This window comes from Stegostoma tigrinum, chromosome 10 (genome assembly GCF_030684315.1).
Source record: "Stegostoma tigrinum isolate sSteTig4 chromosome 10, sSteTig4.hap1, whole genome shotgun sequence".
Lineage (NCBI taxonomy): Eukaryota > Metazoa > Chordata > Chondrichthyes > Orectolobiformes > Stegostomatidae > Stegostoma > Stegostoma tigrinum.
In genome coordinates, this window is record NC_081363.1 from 84289137 (window position 1) to 84305271 (window position 16135).

The following is a 16135-nucleotide window of genomic DNA, read 5'->3' on the forward strand; positions in this document are numbered from 1 at the left end:
GGTGGAAGGTGTTGGTGAAGTGGATGAACTGTTCGAGCTCCTCTGGGGAGCAAGAGGCAGCGCCGATACAGTCATCAATGTACCGGAGGAAGAGGTGGGGTTTGGGGCCTGTGTAGGTGCGGAAGAGGGACTGTTCCACGTAACCTACAAAGAGGCAGGCATAGCTGGGGCCCATGCGGGTGCCCATGGCCACCCCCTTAGTCTGTAGGAAGTGGGAGGAGTCAAAAGAGAAGTTGTTGAGTGTGAGGACGAGTTCAGCTAGGCGGATGAGAGTGTCGGTGGAGGGGGCCTGGTCGGGCCTGCGGGACAGGAAGAAGCGGAGGGCCTTGAGGCCATCTCCATGCGGAATGCAGGTGTACAGGGACTGGACGTCCATGGTGAATATGAGGTGTTGGGGGCCAGGGAATTGGAAGTCCTGGAGGAGGTGGAGGGCGTGGGTGGTGTCACGGACATAGGTGGGGAGTTCCTGGACCAAAGGGGAGAAAATGGAGTCCAGATAGGTGGAGATGAGTTCGGTGGGGCAGGAGCAGGCTGAGACGATGGGTCGACCAGAGCAGGCAGGTTTGTGGATTTTGGGAAGGAGCTCCCACGATAAGACATTCCACTCCCGCACATCCCAGATGTCCAAGTTCTTTAAGGACCGCAACTTTCCCCCCACGGTGATTGAGAACGCCCTTGACCGCGTCTCCCGCATTTCCCGCGACACATCCCTCACACCCCGCCCCCGCCACAACCGCCCCAAGAGGATCCCCCTCGTTCTCACACACCACCCTACCAACCTCCGGATACAACGCATTATCCTCCGACACTTCCGCCATTTACAATCCGACCCCACCACCCAAGACATTTTTCCATCCCCTCCCCTGTCTGCTTTCCGGAGAGACCACTCTCTCCGTGACTCCCTTGTTCGCTCCACACTGCCCTCCAACCCCACCACACCCGGCACCTTCCCCTGCAACCGCAGGAAATGCTACACTTGTCCCCACACCTCCTCCCTCACCCCCATCCCAGGCCCCAAGATGACATTCCACATTAAGCAGAGATTCACCTGCACATCTGCCAATGTGGTATACTGCATCCACTGTACCCGGTGCGGCTTCCTCTACATTGGGGAAACCAAGCGGAGGCTTGGGGACCGCTTTGCAGAACACCTCCGCTCAGTTCGCAACAAACAACTGCACCTCCCAGTCGCAAACCATTTCCACTCCCCCTCCCATTCTCTTGATGACATGTCCATCATGGGCCTCCTGCACTGCCACAATGATGCCACCCGAAGGTTGCAGGAACAGCAACTCATATTCCGCCTGGGAACCCTGCAGCCATATGGTATCAATGTGGACTTCACCAGTTTCAAAATCTCCCCTTCCCCTACTGCATCCCTAAACCAGCCCAGTGCATCCCCTCCCCCCACTGCACCACACAACCAGCCCAGCTCTTCCCCCCCACCCACTGCATCCCAAAACCAGTCCAACCTGTCTCTGCCTCCCTAACCGGTTCTTCCTCTCACCCATCCCTTCCTCCCACCCCAAGCCGCACCCCCAGCTACCTACTAACCTCATCCCACCTCCTTGACCTGTCCGTCTTCCCTGGACTGACCTATCCCCTCCCTACCTCCCCACCTACACCCTCTCCACCTATCTTCTTTACTCTCCATCTTCGGTCCGCCTCCCCCTCTCTCCCTATTTATTCCAGTTCCCTCCCCCCATCCCCCTCTCTGATGAAGGGTCTAGGCCCGAAACGTCAGCTTTTGTGCTCCTGAGATGCTGCTTGGCCTGCTGTGTTCATCCAGCCTCACATTTTATTATCTACAGCTAAATAAAGTCTTGTTTAAAACAAAAGCAGAAAACATTGAAATGTCCAGGCTGTGTCAGGCTATCAATGTTGGCGAGAGGAACACAAAGGCAAATTATCGAAATGGAAACAAATTTCAGAGTGCATCTGGGTGTGCTCATGCATGAGTCACAGAAAACTAGTATGGATGGTAGAGCAGGTAATAAGGAAGGAAAATGGAATTTATTGTTAAAAGGAATAGAAGTCTAAAAGGAAGGCTGTAGATGTACTGGAGGCAGTTCAGAGGAGGTTCACTAGATTGATTCCAGAGAAGAGGGTTTTGTCTTACAAGCTCAGGCTGAGCAGTTTAGACTTGTACTGTGATAACAAGTGTGGAGCTGGATGAACAAAGCAGGCCAAGCAGCATCTTAGGAGCACAAAAGCTGACCCTAAAAGCTTTTCTGATGAAGGGTCTAGGCTTGTAACGTCAGCTTTTGTGCTCCTAAGATGCTGCTTGGCCTGCTGTGTTCATCCAGCTCCACACTTTGTTATTTCGGACTCTCCAGCATCTGCAGTTCCCATGATCTCTCATAGGCTTGTACTGAATCGGGTTTAGAAGAATGAGAGGAGATGTAGTGTAAGATGCTAAAGGGGACTGACAAAGTAGACATAGAGAGGGTGTTTCCCTATGTGGGTCAAACTTGAACGAGAGGTAACAGTTTTAAGAAAAGGGTGAGCAGATCTCAAACAGAGATGAGGAGAAATTACTTCTCTGAAAGGGTTGCGAATCTGAGGGGTTTACTATCGCACAGTGTGGTGGATGCTGGGGCTCTGAATAATTTTGAAGAAGAAATAGATTTTTAATTGGTAACGGGTTGAAGGGTGACAGGGAGGGGGCTCTCATTAAGTTTTAACTTGGTACATTCAGCGAAGTGCCCCCACACTGTCCGAAGACCCAGCTCTCACTCACAGGAAAACCCGACAGTTGCTCACGTAGGCCTGGACTCGCTCAGCTTGCAGTAACCTCTCCTTGTACTCTCCGGCTTTCCGATACAGGTTATCCCAAGACTCAGCCACCTCCTCCAGCCGCTCCTGCAGGTTGTCCCTGACGTGCGGATACGCCAAACCCAGCATCCGAGCTTCTCCACCAATACGGTCAACTTCCCCATTTATGGCTCCCAGCTCCCTCTGGAAGGAACACAATTATTGTTTAATTAAGTAAGTGAGACACACTTACTTCTTATTTCTTATTGGAAGGTAACAGCTGCTCCATACCTATCGCCATTCTGAGCGGAATCACCCAGTGCTGATCCTGAATTTTGTTGGGAATTCCCATCTGACCTTGGTGAAGCCCATGGGAATGTGTCCCCACCCCTCTGAGACTGGTGTTCCTCGGGGACTGTGCCGCCCAATGGCTCACCACCAACCCCACCTCAGTCTGCTGACCTGCTCTCCATGTGTGGAGTGGCAGACCCTTCTCCTATTCCTAAAGGGCAATCAGCCCATCCCAGCAGATGGTTGCCTCCATAAAGGATAACATACCATTCCCCCTTCCCCAACCCTGACAGCCAAGTGTCCTACTGATGAAGTACCCTAACCCTATCACAGTGTGACCCCACCCAGGAGTGACCTCCCAAGGATTGTTACCCCATCGGTGGAATGTTCTCCCGGGGGAGCAACTCCCGTCGGTGGAATGTTCTCCCGGGGGAACGACCCCCGTCGGTGGAATGTTCTCCCGGGGGAACGACCCCCGTCAGTGGAATGTTCTCCCGGGGGAACGACCCCATTGGCGGAGTGAACCCCCAGGGGACTGTCCCCATTGGTGGAATGAACCAGCAGGGGAGTAATCCCATTGGTGGAGTGACCCTATGGTGGAATGACCCCAAGGAGCATGACCTTCTCCTCCCCCAGGGAGTTCCTTGTGCCCCCATCCCCTAACCCCACCATCCCTCCATGAAGTACATGCATTATTGGGAGTTGATGTCATTTACCTCTAGACTTTCATGTTGCCGTAGCAGCGTCTGCACTTGGTTTAAATCGTGGCTATAGTTGTCATTGCCCAGTGCGCCATCTTTCTCCTGGATCCAGGCCCTCAGCTCAGACACGTCGTAGTCGAACCGGTGTACCTGCTGTGCTGCCCTCAGATTCTGCAGCGAGGGTACAGGTTCAGTTAGACTGACGGCAGCTTCCATCCTGCGGAGACATTTCCCCAATCCCTTCCTACCAGCATGAATAACCCCACCAGAAATAGAACAACACAGATTCCACACAGACTCCCCCCACCCCTCCCTGACTTGGTGGTGGGCTTCAGTCCAGCAATGAGGGAGTGCTGCTCTTTTCGAAACGGAGTTAGAGTTTCTGTCAGTCCGTTCCCCACACCCAGAACAGTTGGTACTTATTGAGTGTACAGCATGGTTTGTAGTTTTCCTGATCCTACGGTCAGCTTAATCCTCAGTCCCCCACTGTACAAAACACGGTATCCATATTGCAGATCTCTGTGCTTTGTGTGGGATCTTCCTGTCTGTGCACACTGCCCACAAAGCAACAGCACATGCTCTGGAAACTCTGCTGTGCTAATATAAAGTTAAGCTGACTCTTTTTCCCTCCAAGTATTTCCAGCATTTTCTATTTTCACTTCTGCTCCTTTCCCTGGCCCTTGACCCCACTTGATAGGAGCAACAGAGACTATGTTTGAGTCTCAGATAAAGGGAACTGCACATGCTGGAGAATCCAAGATAACAAGGTGTAGATCTGGATGAACACAGCAGGCCAAGCAGCATCATAGGAGCGGGAAGGCTGACGTTTCAGGCCTAGACCCTTGGCCCGAAACGCCAGCCTTCCTGCTCCTATGATGCTGCTTGGCCCGAGGTGTTCATCTATGTTTGAGTCTGCAGTCTTTCTGATGGGACATTTAGGCAATTGTTTGTTTGTCCACTCGGGTGGATTATTAAAGATTCTACAATACTGTTTTAATAAGAGCAGCAGTCCTGGCCATTAATTATCTCTCAAGCACTGCCACTGAAACAGTTTATCTTGTTTGTGGGATCTGAGTGTGCGCAAATTGGGTGATGACAATGCAAACTCCCCCTAGTGGTGAGATGTTTGAAAGTTCTGACAGGGGCCCTGTAACCTCCACACAGCAGCAACTGCAGTCTTTGCCATTCACCACCGAGGGGAGCTGCAGACCACAATTTCAACAGCCTCCTGCCAGATGGTGAACAGGGTCAACCCCAGCCACGGAAGGACCAACTGCATGGAACAATCTGCCCAAAAACCCTCTCTGATTGACATGCCCCCTCGCTCACAAATGGACCAGCGGAGATTACTTTACCCCAACCTGCCTGATGAACATATAGCTGGCTGCCTGGGTAAGTAAGATGCTCCAAGTTAGTTAGACCCTCTCTGATGAAGGGTCTAGGCCCGAAACGTCAGCTTTTGTGCTCCTGAGATGCTGCTTGGCCTGCTGTGTTCATCCAGCCTCACATTTTGTTGTCTTGCTCCAAGTTAGTTACCTGGGAACTGTAGAAATTACATACGGGGTCCCCCTGTCAAATCCTCAGAACATCCCAAAGTGCACTGCAACCACAAGGGGGAGTTTGCAATGTCAGCACCCAATTTACGCACAGTCAGATCCCACAAACAAGATAAACTGTTTCAGTGGCAGTGCTTGAGGGATAATTATTGGCCAGGACTGCTGCTCTTATTAAAACAGTATCACACGATCTATAATGACCGGAAACCAGCTTCAGATCCCCACAGGCTCCTCCGAGATGCCGGACTGAGGGTCTCAATGACCTTGTTGGATTGGGCTCAACGTTAACAGTGGGCCTGGCCGAAATAAATCAGTGATTTTGACAGAACAAGCCGATGGGAGGTAGGTCATTGACCTGCTCCCTTGCCCGACTGACACCCTGTCACCCAACCGCACACCCCCTCACCCATCAGAAATCGCTCCCCCCCCCGACCGCCCCACTGCCCACTGGCCCTCACCTCGGCCCGGTTGCTCACAGCTTGCTGCAGTTTGTGCCACTGCTGGTTAATCGCATTGGCCTGATCCATAATTTCCGGCAGGAAGCTGTGAGACTGTCTCTTCAGCGCTTTCACTTCATCGTGAAATGCAGACATCTTGGTCTGGCCCAGGGTGCTCAGCTCCTTCTCCAAGTTCTCAAACTTCTTTTGCAATACCTGTGGGTGTGGGAACCGCAAACAGCTCAACGACAGGCAGGGCAGAGGATGAGACAGCGTGGCCACACAGGCACCGGCTCCACTCAAACACACACACCTGCTTTCTCACCCCTCGCCTTGCCTGTTTCTGTCTCAGGGACATCAGTACAAGAACCACTCAAATGATGCCACCATCAAATCCTTGCGCAAAAAAAAACTCCTGCTCAATTGCTGTTTTCACATGCAGCGTTCATCACTGAGGGGCATGCAGAGATTAATTCCTCCAATAGGTTACTGCAACGTCAGCAAATTCCAGAGAAAACATAAACCCCATGTCTGTCTTCCTCTGCTCTCAGTCCCAGTCTCTGTCTGTCTCTTTCCCTGCTCTCAGTCCCAGTCTCTCTCTCTCTCTTGCCCTGCTCTCAGTCCCAGTCTCTCTCTCTCTCTTTCCCTGCTCTCAGTCCCAGTCTCTCTCTCTCTCTCTCTCTCTCTCTCTCTTTCCCTGCTCTCTGTCCCAGTCTCTCTCTCTCTCTCTTTCCCTGCTCTCAGTCCCAGTCTCTCTCTCTCTCTTTCCCTGCTCTCAGTCCCAGTCTCTCTCTCGCTCTCTCTCTCTCTTTCCCTGCTCTCTGTCCCAGTCTCTCTCTCTCTCTCTTTCCCTGCTCTCAGTCCCAGTCTCTCTCTCTCTCTTTCCCTGCTCTCAGTCCCAGTCTCTCTCTCGCTCTCTTTCCCTGCTCTCAGTCCCAGTCTCTCTCTCGCTCTCTCTCTTTCACTGCTCTCTGTCCGAGTCGCTCTCTCTCTCTCTCTCTCTCTCTCTTTCCCTGTCATTCCCAGTCTCTCCCTCTCTTTCCCTGCTCTCTGTCCCAGTCTCTCTCTCTTTCCCTGCTCTCAGTCCCAGTCTCTCTCTCTCTCTCTTTCCCTGCTCTCAGTGCCAGTCTCTCCCTCTCTTTCCCTGCTCTCAGTCCCAGTATCTCTCTCTCTTTCCGTGCTCTCAGTCCCAGTCTCTCTCTCTCTCTCTCTCTTTCCCTGCTCTCAGTCCCAGTCTCTCTCTCTCTCTCTTTCCCTGCTCTCAGTCCCAGTCTCTCTCTCGCTCTCTCTCTTTCCCTGCTCTCTGTCCCAGTCTCTCTCTCTCTCGTTCCCTGCTCTGTCCCAGTCTCTCTCTCTCTCGTTCCCTGCTCTGTCCCAGTCTCTCTCTCTCTCTCTCTCTTTCCCTGCTCTCAGTCCCAGTCTCTCTCTCTCTTTCCCTGCTCTCAGTCCCAGTCTCTCTCTCTCTTTCCCTGCTCTCAGTCCCAGTCTCTCTCTCTCTCTCCCTGCTCTCAGTCCAAGTCGCTCTCTCTCTCTCTTTCCCTGCTCTCTGTCCCAGTCTCTCTCTCTCTCTTTCCCTGCTCCCAGTCCCAGTCTCTCTCTCTCTCTTTCCCTGCTCCCAGTCCCAGTCTCTCTCTCTCTCTCTCTCTTTCCCTGCTCAGTCCCAGTCTCTCTCTCTCTTTCCCTGCTCTCAGTCCCAGTCTCTCTCTCTCTCTCTTTCCCTGCTCTCAGTCCCAGTCTCTCTCTCTCTCTTTCCCTGCTCTCAGTCCCAGTCTCTCTCTCTCTCTCTCTCTTTCCCTGCTCTCAGTCCCAGTCTCTCTCTTTCCCTCTCTTTCCCTGCTCTCAGTCCCAGTCTCTCTCTCGCTCTCTCTCTTTCACTGCTCTGTCCGAGTCGCTCTCTCTCTCTCTCTCTCTCGTTCCCTGCTCTCTGTCCCAGTCTCTCACTCTCTCCTTCCCTGCTCTCTGTCCCAGTCTCTCACTCTCTCTTTGCCTGCTGTCATTCCCAGTCTCTCCCTCTCTTTCCCTGCTCTCAGTCCCAGCATCTCTCTCTCTCTTTCCCTGCTCTCAGTCCCAGTCTCTCTCTTTCCCTGCTCTCAGTCCCAGTCTCTCTCTCTTTCCCTGCTCTCAGTCCCAGTCTCTCTCTCTCTCTCTGCTCTCAGTCCCAGTCTCTCTCTCTCTCTCTCTCTCTTTCCGTGCTCTCAGTCCCAGTCTCTCTCTCTTTCCCTGCTCTCTGTCCCAGTCTCTCTCTCTCTCTCTCTTTCCCTGCTCTCAGTCCCAGTCTCTCTCTCTCTCTCCCTATCCCTGCTCTCTGTCCCAGTCTCTCTGTCTCTCTTTCCCTGCTCTCTGTCCCAGTCTCTCTCTTTCCCTCTCGTTCCCTGCTCTCTGTCCCAGTCTCTCACTCTCTCCTTCCCTACTCTCTGTCCCAGTCTCTCTCTCTCTCTTTCCCTGCTGTCATTCCCAGTCTGTCCCTCTCTTTCCCTGCTCTCAGTCCCAGTATCTCTCTCTCTCTCTTTCCCTGCTCTCAGTCCCAGTCTCTCTCTCTTTCCCTGCTGAGTCCCAGTCTCTCTCTCTTTCCCTGCACTCTGTCCCAGTCTCTCTCTCTCTCTCTTTCCCTGCTCTCAGTCCCAGTCTCTCTCTCTCTATTTCCCTGCTCTCAGTCCCAGTCTCTCTCTCTGTCTCTTTCCCTGCTCTCAGTCCCAGTCTCTCTCTCTCTCTCTTTCCGTGCCCTCAGTCCCAGTCTCTCTCTCTCTCTCTCTCTTTCCCTGCTCTCTGTCCCAGTCTCTCTCTCTCTCTCTCTTTCCCTGCTCTCAGTCCCAGTCTCTCTCTCTCTCTCTTTCCCTGCTCTCAGTCCCAGTCTCTCTCTCTCTCTCTCTCTTTCCCTGCTCTCTGTCCCAGTCTCTCTCTTTCCCTGGTCAGTCCCAGTCTCTCTCTCTCTTTCCCTGCTCTCAGTCCCAGTCTCTCTCTCTCTCTCTCCCTATCCCTGCTCTCTGTCCCAGTCTCTGTCTCTCTTTCCCTGCTCTCTGTCCCAGTCTCTCTCTTTCCCTCCTCTCAGTCCCAGTCTCTCTCTCTCTCTTTCCCTGCTCTCTGTCCCAGTCTCTATCTCTCTCTCTCTCTCTCTCTCTCTTTTTCCCTGGTCTCAGTTCCAGTCTCTCTCTCTCTTTCCCTGCTCTCAGTCCCAGTCTCTCTCTCTCTCTCTTTCACTGCTCTCTGTCCAAGTCGCTCTCTCTCTCTCTGTCTTTCCCTGCTCTCTGTCCCAGTCTCTCTCTCTCTTTCCCTGCTCTCAGTCCCAGTCTCTCTCTCTCTCTCTCTTTCCCTGCTGTCATTCCCAGTCTGTCCCTCTCTTTCCCTGCTCTCAGTCCCAGTATCTCTCTCTCTCTCTTTCCCTGCTCTCAGTCCCAGTCTCTCTCTCTTTCCCTGCTGAGTCCCAGTCTCTCTCTCTTTCCCTGCTCTCAGTCCCAGTCTCTCTCTCTTTCCCTGCTCTCAGTCCCAGTCTCTCTCTCTCTCTCTCTTTCCCTGCTCTCAGTCCCAGTCTCTCTCTCTCTCTCTCTCTCTCCCTATCCCTGCTCTCTGTCCCAGTCTCTCTGTCTCTCTTTCCCTGCTCTCTGTCCCAGTCTCTCTCTCTCCCTCTCTTTCCCTGCTCTCAGTCCCAGTCTCACTCTCTCTTTCCCTGCTCTCAGTCCCAGTCTCTCTCTCTCTCTCTCTCCCTATCCCTGCTCTCTGTCCCAGTCTCTCTGTCTCTCTTTCCCTGCTCTCAGTCCCAGTCTCTCTCTCTCTCTTTCCCTGCTCTCAGTCCCAGTCTCTCTCTCTCTCTTTCCCTGTTCTCAGTCCCAGTCTCTCTCTCTCTCTCTTTCCCTGTTCTCAGTCCCAGTCTCTATCTCTCTTTCCCTGCTCTCAGTCCCAGTCTCTCTCTCTCTCTCTTTCCCTGCTCTCAGTCCCAGTCTCTCTCTCTCTCTCTTTCCCTGCTCTCTGTCCCAGTCTCTCTCTCTCTCTTTCCCTGCTCTCTGTCCCAGTCTCTCTCTCTCTCTCTCTTTCCCTGCTCTCAGTCCCAGTCTCTCTCTCTCTCTCTTTCCCTGCTCTCAGTCCCAGTCTCTCTCTCGCTCTCTCTCTTTCACTGCTCTGTGAGAGTCGCTCTCTCTCTCTCTCTCTCTCTCTTTCCCTGCTCTCTGTCCCAGTCTCTCTCTTTCCCTCTCTTTCCCTGGTCAGTCCCAGTCTCTCTCTCTCTTTCCCTGCTCTCAGTCCCAGTCTCTCTCTCTCTGTCTCTCTCTCTTTCCCTGCTCTCAGTCCCAGTCTCTCTCTCGCTCTCTCTCTTTCACTGCTCTCTGTCCGAGTCGCGCGCTCTCTCTCTCTCTCGTTCCCTGCTCTCAGTCCCAGTCTCCCTCTCTCTCTCCCGGCTCTCAGTCCCAGTCTCTCTCTCTCTCTCTCTTTCCCTGCTCAGTCCCAGTCTCACTCTCTCTTTCCCTGCTCTCAGTCCCAGTCTCCCTCTCTCTCTTTCCCTGCTCTCAGTCCCAGTCTCTCTCTCTCTCTCTCTCTCGTTCCCTGCTCTCAGTCCCAGTCTCTCTCTCTCTCTCTCTCGTTCCCTGCTCTCAGTCCCAGTCTCTCTCTCTCTCTCTCTCGTTCCCTGCTCTCAGTCCCAGTCTCTCTCTTTCCCTCTCTTTCCCTGCTCTCTGTCCCAGTCTCTATCTCTCTCTCTCTCTCTCTCTCTCTTTCCCTGCTCCCAGTCCCAGTCTCTCTCTCTCTTTCCCTGCTCTCAGTCCCAGTCTCTCTCTCTCTCTCTTTCCCTGCTCTCAGTCCCAGTCTCTCTCTCTCTATTTCCCTGCTCTCAGTCCCAGTCTCTCTCTCTCTCTCTTTCCCTGCTCTCAGTCCCAGTCTCTCTCTCTCTATTTCCCTGCTCTCAGTCCCAGTCTCTCTCTCTCTCTCTTTCCCTGCTCTCAGTCCCAGTCTCTCTCTCTCTTTCCGTGCCCTCAGTCCCAGTCTCTCTCTCTCTCTCTCTTTCCCTCCTCTCAGTCCCAGTCTCTCTCTCTCTCTCTCTTTCCCTGCTCTCTGTCCCAGTCTCTCTCTCTCTCTCTCTTTCCCTGCTCTCAGTCCCAGTCTCTCTCTCGCTCTCTCTCTTTCACTGCTCTGTGAGAGTCGCTCTCTCTCTCTCTCTCTCTTTCCCTGCTCTCTGTCCCAGTCTCTCTCTTTCCCTCTCTTTCCCTGGTCAGTCCCAGTCTCTCTCTCTCTCGTTCCCTGCTCTCAGTCCCAGTCACTCTCTCTCTCTCTCTTTCCCTGCTCTCAGTCCCAGTCTCTCTCTCTCTCTCTCTTTCCCTGCTCTCAGTCCCAGTCTCTCTCTCTCTCTCCCTATCCCTGCTCTCTGTCCCAGTCTCTCTGTCTCTCTTTCCCTGCTCTGTCCCAGTCTCTCTCTTTCCCTCTCTTTCCCTGCTCTCAGTCCCAGTCTCTCTCTCTCTCTTTCCCTGCTCTCTGTCCCAGTCTCTATCTCTCTCTCTCTCTCTCTCTCTCTCTCTCTCTCTTTCCCTGGTCTCAGTTCCAGTCTCTCTCTCTCTTTCCCTGCTCTCAGTCCCAGTCTCTCTCTCTCTCTCTTTCACTGCTCTCTCTCTCTCTCTTTCCCTGCTCTCTGTCCCAGTCTCTCTCTCTCTCTCGTTCCCTGCTCTCTGTCCCAGTCTCTCACTCTCTCCTTCCCTACTCTCTGTCCCAGTCTCTCTCTCTCTCTTTCCCTGCTCTCAGTCCCAGTCTCTCTCTCTCTCTTTCCCTGCTCTCAGTCCCAGTCTCTCTCTCTCTCTCTTTCCCTGTTCTCAGTCCCAGTCTCTATCTCTCTTTCCCTGCTCTCAGTCCCAGTCTCTCTCTCTCTCTCTTTCCGTGCTCTCAGTCCCAGTCTCTCTCTCTCTCCCTGCTCTCAGTCCCAGTCTTTCTCTCTCTCTCCCTGCTCCCAGTCCCAGTCTCTCTCTCTCTTTCCCTGCTCTCAGTCCCAGTCGCTCTCTCTCTCTCTCTCTTTCCCTGCTCTCAGTCCCAGTCTCTCTCTCTCTCTCTCTTTCCCTGCTCTCAGTCCCAGTCTCTCTCTCGCTTTCTCTCTTTCACTGCTCTCTGTCCGAGTCGCGCGCTCTCTCTCTCTCTCGTTCCCTGCTCTCAGTCCCAGTCTCCCTCTCTCTCTCTCTCTCTCCCGGCTCAGTCCCAGTCTCTCTCTCTCTCTCTCTTTCCCTGCTCAGTCCCAGTCTCACTCTCTCTTTCCCTGCTCTCAGTCCCAGTCTCCCTCTCTCTCTTTCCCTGCTCTCAGTCCCAGTCTCTCTCTCTCTCTCGTTCCCTGCTCTCAGTCCCAGTCTCTCTCTCTCTCTCTTTCCCTGCTCTCTGTCCCAGTCTCTATCTCTCTCTCTCTCTCTCTCTCTCTCTCTCTCTCTCTCTTTCCCTGCTCCCAGTCCCAGTCTCTCTCTCTCTTTCCCTGCTCTCAGTCCCAGTCTCTCTCTTTCCCTCTCTTTCCCTGCTCTCTGTCCCAGTCTCTATCTCTCTCTCTCTCTCTCTCTCTCTTTCCCTGCTCCCAGTCCCAGTCTCTCTCTCTCTCTCTTTCCCTGCTCTCAGTCCCAGTCTCTCTCTCTCTATTTCCCTGCTCTCAGTCTCAGTCTCTCTCTCTCTCTCTTTCCCTGCTCTCAGTCCCAGTCTCTCTCTCTCTCTCTTTCCGTGCCCTCAGTCCCAGTCTCTCTCTCTCTCTTTCCCTCCTCTCTGTCCCAGTCTCTCTCTCTCTCTCTCTCTTTCCCTGCTCTCAGTCCCAGTCTCTCTCTCGCTCTCTCTCTTTCACTGCTCTGTGAGAGTCGCGCTCTCTCTCTCTCTCTCTCTTTCCCTGCTCTCAGTCCCAGTCTCTCTCTCTCTCTCTCTCTCTCTCTCTCTCTTTCCCTGCTCTCTGTCCCAGTCTCTCTCTTTCCCTCTCTTTCCCTGGTCAGTTCCAGTCTCTCTCTCTCTTTCCCTGCTCTCAGTCCCAGTCTCTCTCTCTCTCTCTCTCTCTTTCCCTGCTCTCAGTCCCAGTCTCTCTCTCGCTCTCTCTCTTTCACTGCTCTCTGTCCGAGTCGCGCTCTCTCTCTCTCTCTCGTTCCCTGCTCTCAGTCCCAGTCACTCTCTCTCTCTCTCTTTCCCTGCTCTCAGTCCCAGTCTCTCTCTCTCTCTCTCTTTCCCTGCTCTCAGTCCCAGTCTCTCTCTCTCTCTCTCCCTATCCCTGCTCTCTGTCCCAGTCTCTATCTCTCTCTCTCTCTCTCTCTCTCTCTCTCTCTCTCTTTCCCTGGTCTCAGTTCCAGTCTCTCTCTCTCTTTCCCTGCTCTCAGTCCCAGTCTCGCTCTCTCTCTCTTTCACTGCTCTCTGTCCAAGTCGCTCTCTCTCTCTCTCTCTTTCCCTGCTCTCTGTCCCAGTCTCTCTCTCTCTCTCTCTTTCCCTGCTCCCAGTCCCAGTCTCTCTCTTTCCCTGCTCTCAGTCCCAGTCTCTCTCTCTCCATTTCCCTGCTCTCAGTCCCAGTCTCTCTCTCTCTCTCTTTCCCTGCTCTCTGTCCCAGTCTCTCTCTCTCTCTCTCTCTCTCTTTCCCTGCTCTCAGTCCCAGTCTCTCTCTCTCTCTCTCTCTTTCCCTGCTCTCAGTCCCAGTCTCTCTCTCGCTCTCTCTCTCTCTCTCTTTCCCTGCTCTCTGTCCCAGTCTCTCTCTCTCTCTCTCTTTCCCTGCTCTCTGTCCCAGTCTCTCTCTTTCCCTCTCTTTCCCTGGTCAGTCCCAGTCTCTCTCTCTCTTTCCCTGCTCTCAGTCCCAGTCTCACTCTCTCTTTCCCTGCTCTCAGTCCCAGTCTCTCTCTCTCTCTCTCTCCCTATCCCTGCTCTCTGTCCCAGTCTCTCTGTCTCTCTTTCCCTGCTCTCAGTCCCAGTCTCTCTCTCTCTCTTTCCCTGCTCTCAGTCCCAGTCTCTCTCTCTCTCTTTCCCTGTTCTCAGTCCCAGTCTCTCTCTCTCTCTCTTTCCCTGTTCTCAGTCCCAGTCTCTATCTCTCTTTCCCTGCTCTCAGTCCCAGTCTCTCTCTCTCTCTCTTTCCCTGCTCTCAGTCCCAGTCTCTCTCTCTCTCTTTCCCTGCTCTCTGTCCCAGTCTCTCTCTCTCTCTTTCCCTGCTCTCTGTCCCAGTCTCTCTCTCTCTCTCTCTTTCCCTGCTCTCAGTCCCAGTCTCTCTCTCTCTCTCTTTCCCTGCTCTCAGTCCCAGTCTCTCTCTCGCTCTCTCTCTTTCACTGCTCTGTGAGAGTCGCTCTCTCTCTCTCTCTCTCTCTTTCCCTGCTCTCTGTCCCAGTCTCTCTCTTTCCCTCTCTTTCCCTGGTCAGTCCCAGTCTCTCTCTCTCTTTCCCTGCTCTCAGTCCCAGTCTCTCTCTCTCTGTCTCTCTCTCTTTCCCTGCTCTCAGTCCCAGTCTCTCTCTCGCTCTCTCTCTTTCACTGCTCTCTGTCCGAGTCGCGCGCGCTCTCTCTCTCTCGTTCCCTGCTCTCAGTCCCAGTCTCCCTCTCTCTCTCCCGGCTCTCAGTCCCAGTCTCTCTCTCTCTCTCTCTTTCCCTGCTCAGTCCCAGTCTCACTCTCTCTTTCCCTGCTCTCAGTCCCAGTCTCCCTCTCTCTCTTTCCCTGCTCTCAGTCCCAGTCTCTCTCTCTCTCTCTCTCTCGTTCCCTGCTCTCAGTCCCAGTCTCTCTCTCTCTCTCTCTCGTTCCCTGCTCTCAGTCCCAGTCTCTCTCTCTCTCTCTCTCGTTCCCTGCTCTCAGTCCCAGTCTCTCTCTCTCTCTCTCTCGTTCCCTGCTCTCAGTCCCAGTCTCTCTCTTTCCCTCTCTTTCCCTGCTCTCTGTCCCAGTCTCTATCTCTCTCTCTCTCTCTCTCTCTCTCTTTCCCTGCTCCCAGTCCCAGTCTCTCTCTCTCTTTCCCTGCTCTCAGTCCCAGTCTCTCTCTCTCTCTCTTTCCCTGCTCTCAGTCCCAGTCTCTCTCTCTCTATTTCCCTGCTCTCAGTCCCAGTCTCTCTCTCTCTCTCTTTCCCTGCTCTCAGTCCCAGTCTCTCTCTCTCTATTTCCCTGCTCTCAGTCCCAGTCTCTCTCTCTCTCTCTTTCCCTGCTCTCAGTCCCAGTCTCTCTCTCTCTTTCCGTGCCCTCAGTCCCAGTCTCTCTCTCTCTCTCTCTTTCCCTCCTCTCAGTCCCAGTCTCTCTCTCTCTCTCTCTTTCCCTGCTCTCTGTCCCAGTCTCTCTCTCTCTCTCTCTTTCCCTGCTCTCAGTCCCAGTCTCTCTCTCGCTCTCTCTCTTTCACTGCTCTGTGAGAGTCGCTCTCTCTCTCTCTCTCTCTTTCCCTGCTCTCTGTCCCAGTCTCTCTCTTTCCCTCTCTTTCCCTGGTCAGTCCCAGTCTCTCTCTCTCTCGTTCCCTGCTCTCAGTCCCAGTCACTCTCTCTCTCTTTCCCTGCTCTGAGTCCCAGTCTCTCTCTCTCTCTCTCTTTCCCTGCTCTCAGTCCCAGTCTCTCTCTCTCTCTCCCTATCCCTGCTCTCTGTCCCAGTCTCTCTGTCTCTCTTTCCCTGCTCTGTCCCAGTCTCTCTCTTTCCCTCTCTTTCCCTGCTCTCAGTCCCAGTCTCTCTCTCTCTCTTTCCCTGCTCTCTGTCCCAGTCTCTATCTCTCTCTCTCTCTCTCTCTCTCTCTCTCTCTCTTTCCCTGCTCTCAGTCCCAGTCTCTCTCTCTCTCTCTTTCACTGCTCTCTCTCTCTCTCTTTCCCTGCTCTCTGTCCCAGTCTCTCTCTCTCTCTCGTTCCCTGCTCTCTGTCCCAGTCTCTCACTCTCTCCTTCCCTACTCTCTGTCCCAGTCTCTCTCTCTCTCTTTCCCTGCTCTCAGTCCCAGTCTCTCTCTCTCTCTCTTTCCCTGCTCTCAGTCCCAGTCTCTCTCTCTCTCTCTTTCCCTGTTCTCAGTCCCAGTCTCTATCTCTCTTTCCCTGCTCTCAGTCCCAGTCTCTCTCTCTCTCTCTTTCCGTGCTCTCAGTCCCAGTCTCTCTCTCTCTCCCTGCTCTCAGTCCCAGTCTCTCTCTCTCTCTCTCTCTCCCTGCTCCCAGTCCCAGTCTCTCTCTCTCTTTCCCTGCTCTCAGTCCCAGTCGCTCTCTCTCTCTCTCTCTTTCCCTGCTCTCAGTCCCAGTCTCTCTCTCTCTCTCTCTTTCCCTGCTCTCAGTCCCAGTCTCTCTCTCGCTTTCTCTCTTTCACTGCTCTCTGTCCGAGTCGCGCGCTCTCTCTCTCTCTCGTTCCCTGCTCTCAGTCCCAGTCTCCCTCTCTCTCTCTCTCTCCCGGCTCTCAGTCCCAGTCTCTCTCTCTCTCTCTCTTTCCCTGGTCTCAGTTCCAGTCTCTCTCTCTCTTTCCCTGCTCTCAGTCCCAGTCTCGCTCTCTCTCTCTTTCACTGCTCTC

At 53.6% G+C, this 16135-nt stretch overlaps 1 protein-coding gene across 2 annotated transcripts in view; it reads right to left on the reverse strand.

Annotated features, from left to right (window-relative positions):
- The window catches only part of sptbn5 (spectrin, beta, non-erythrocytic 5), a 365898-nt gene that overhangs the window by 20114 nt on the left and 329649 nt on the right, over positions 1–16135 (reverse strand). For both annotated transcript variants that reach the window (XM_059649324.1, XM_059649323.1), the window contains exons 57-59: positions 5761–5955; positions 3762–3917; positions 2741–2958 (exon numbers count right to left, since the gene is read on the reverse strand). In XM_059649324.1, the coding sequence (XP_059505307.1) occupies positions 2741–2958; positions 3762–3917; positions 5761–5955 (569 nt within the window). The remainder of the gene's footprint in view (positions 1–2740; positions 2959–3761; positions 3918–5760; positions 5956–16135) is intronic.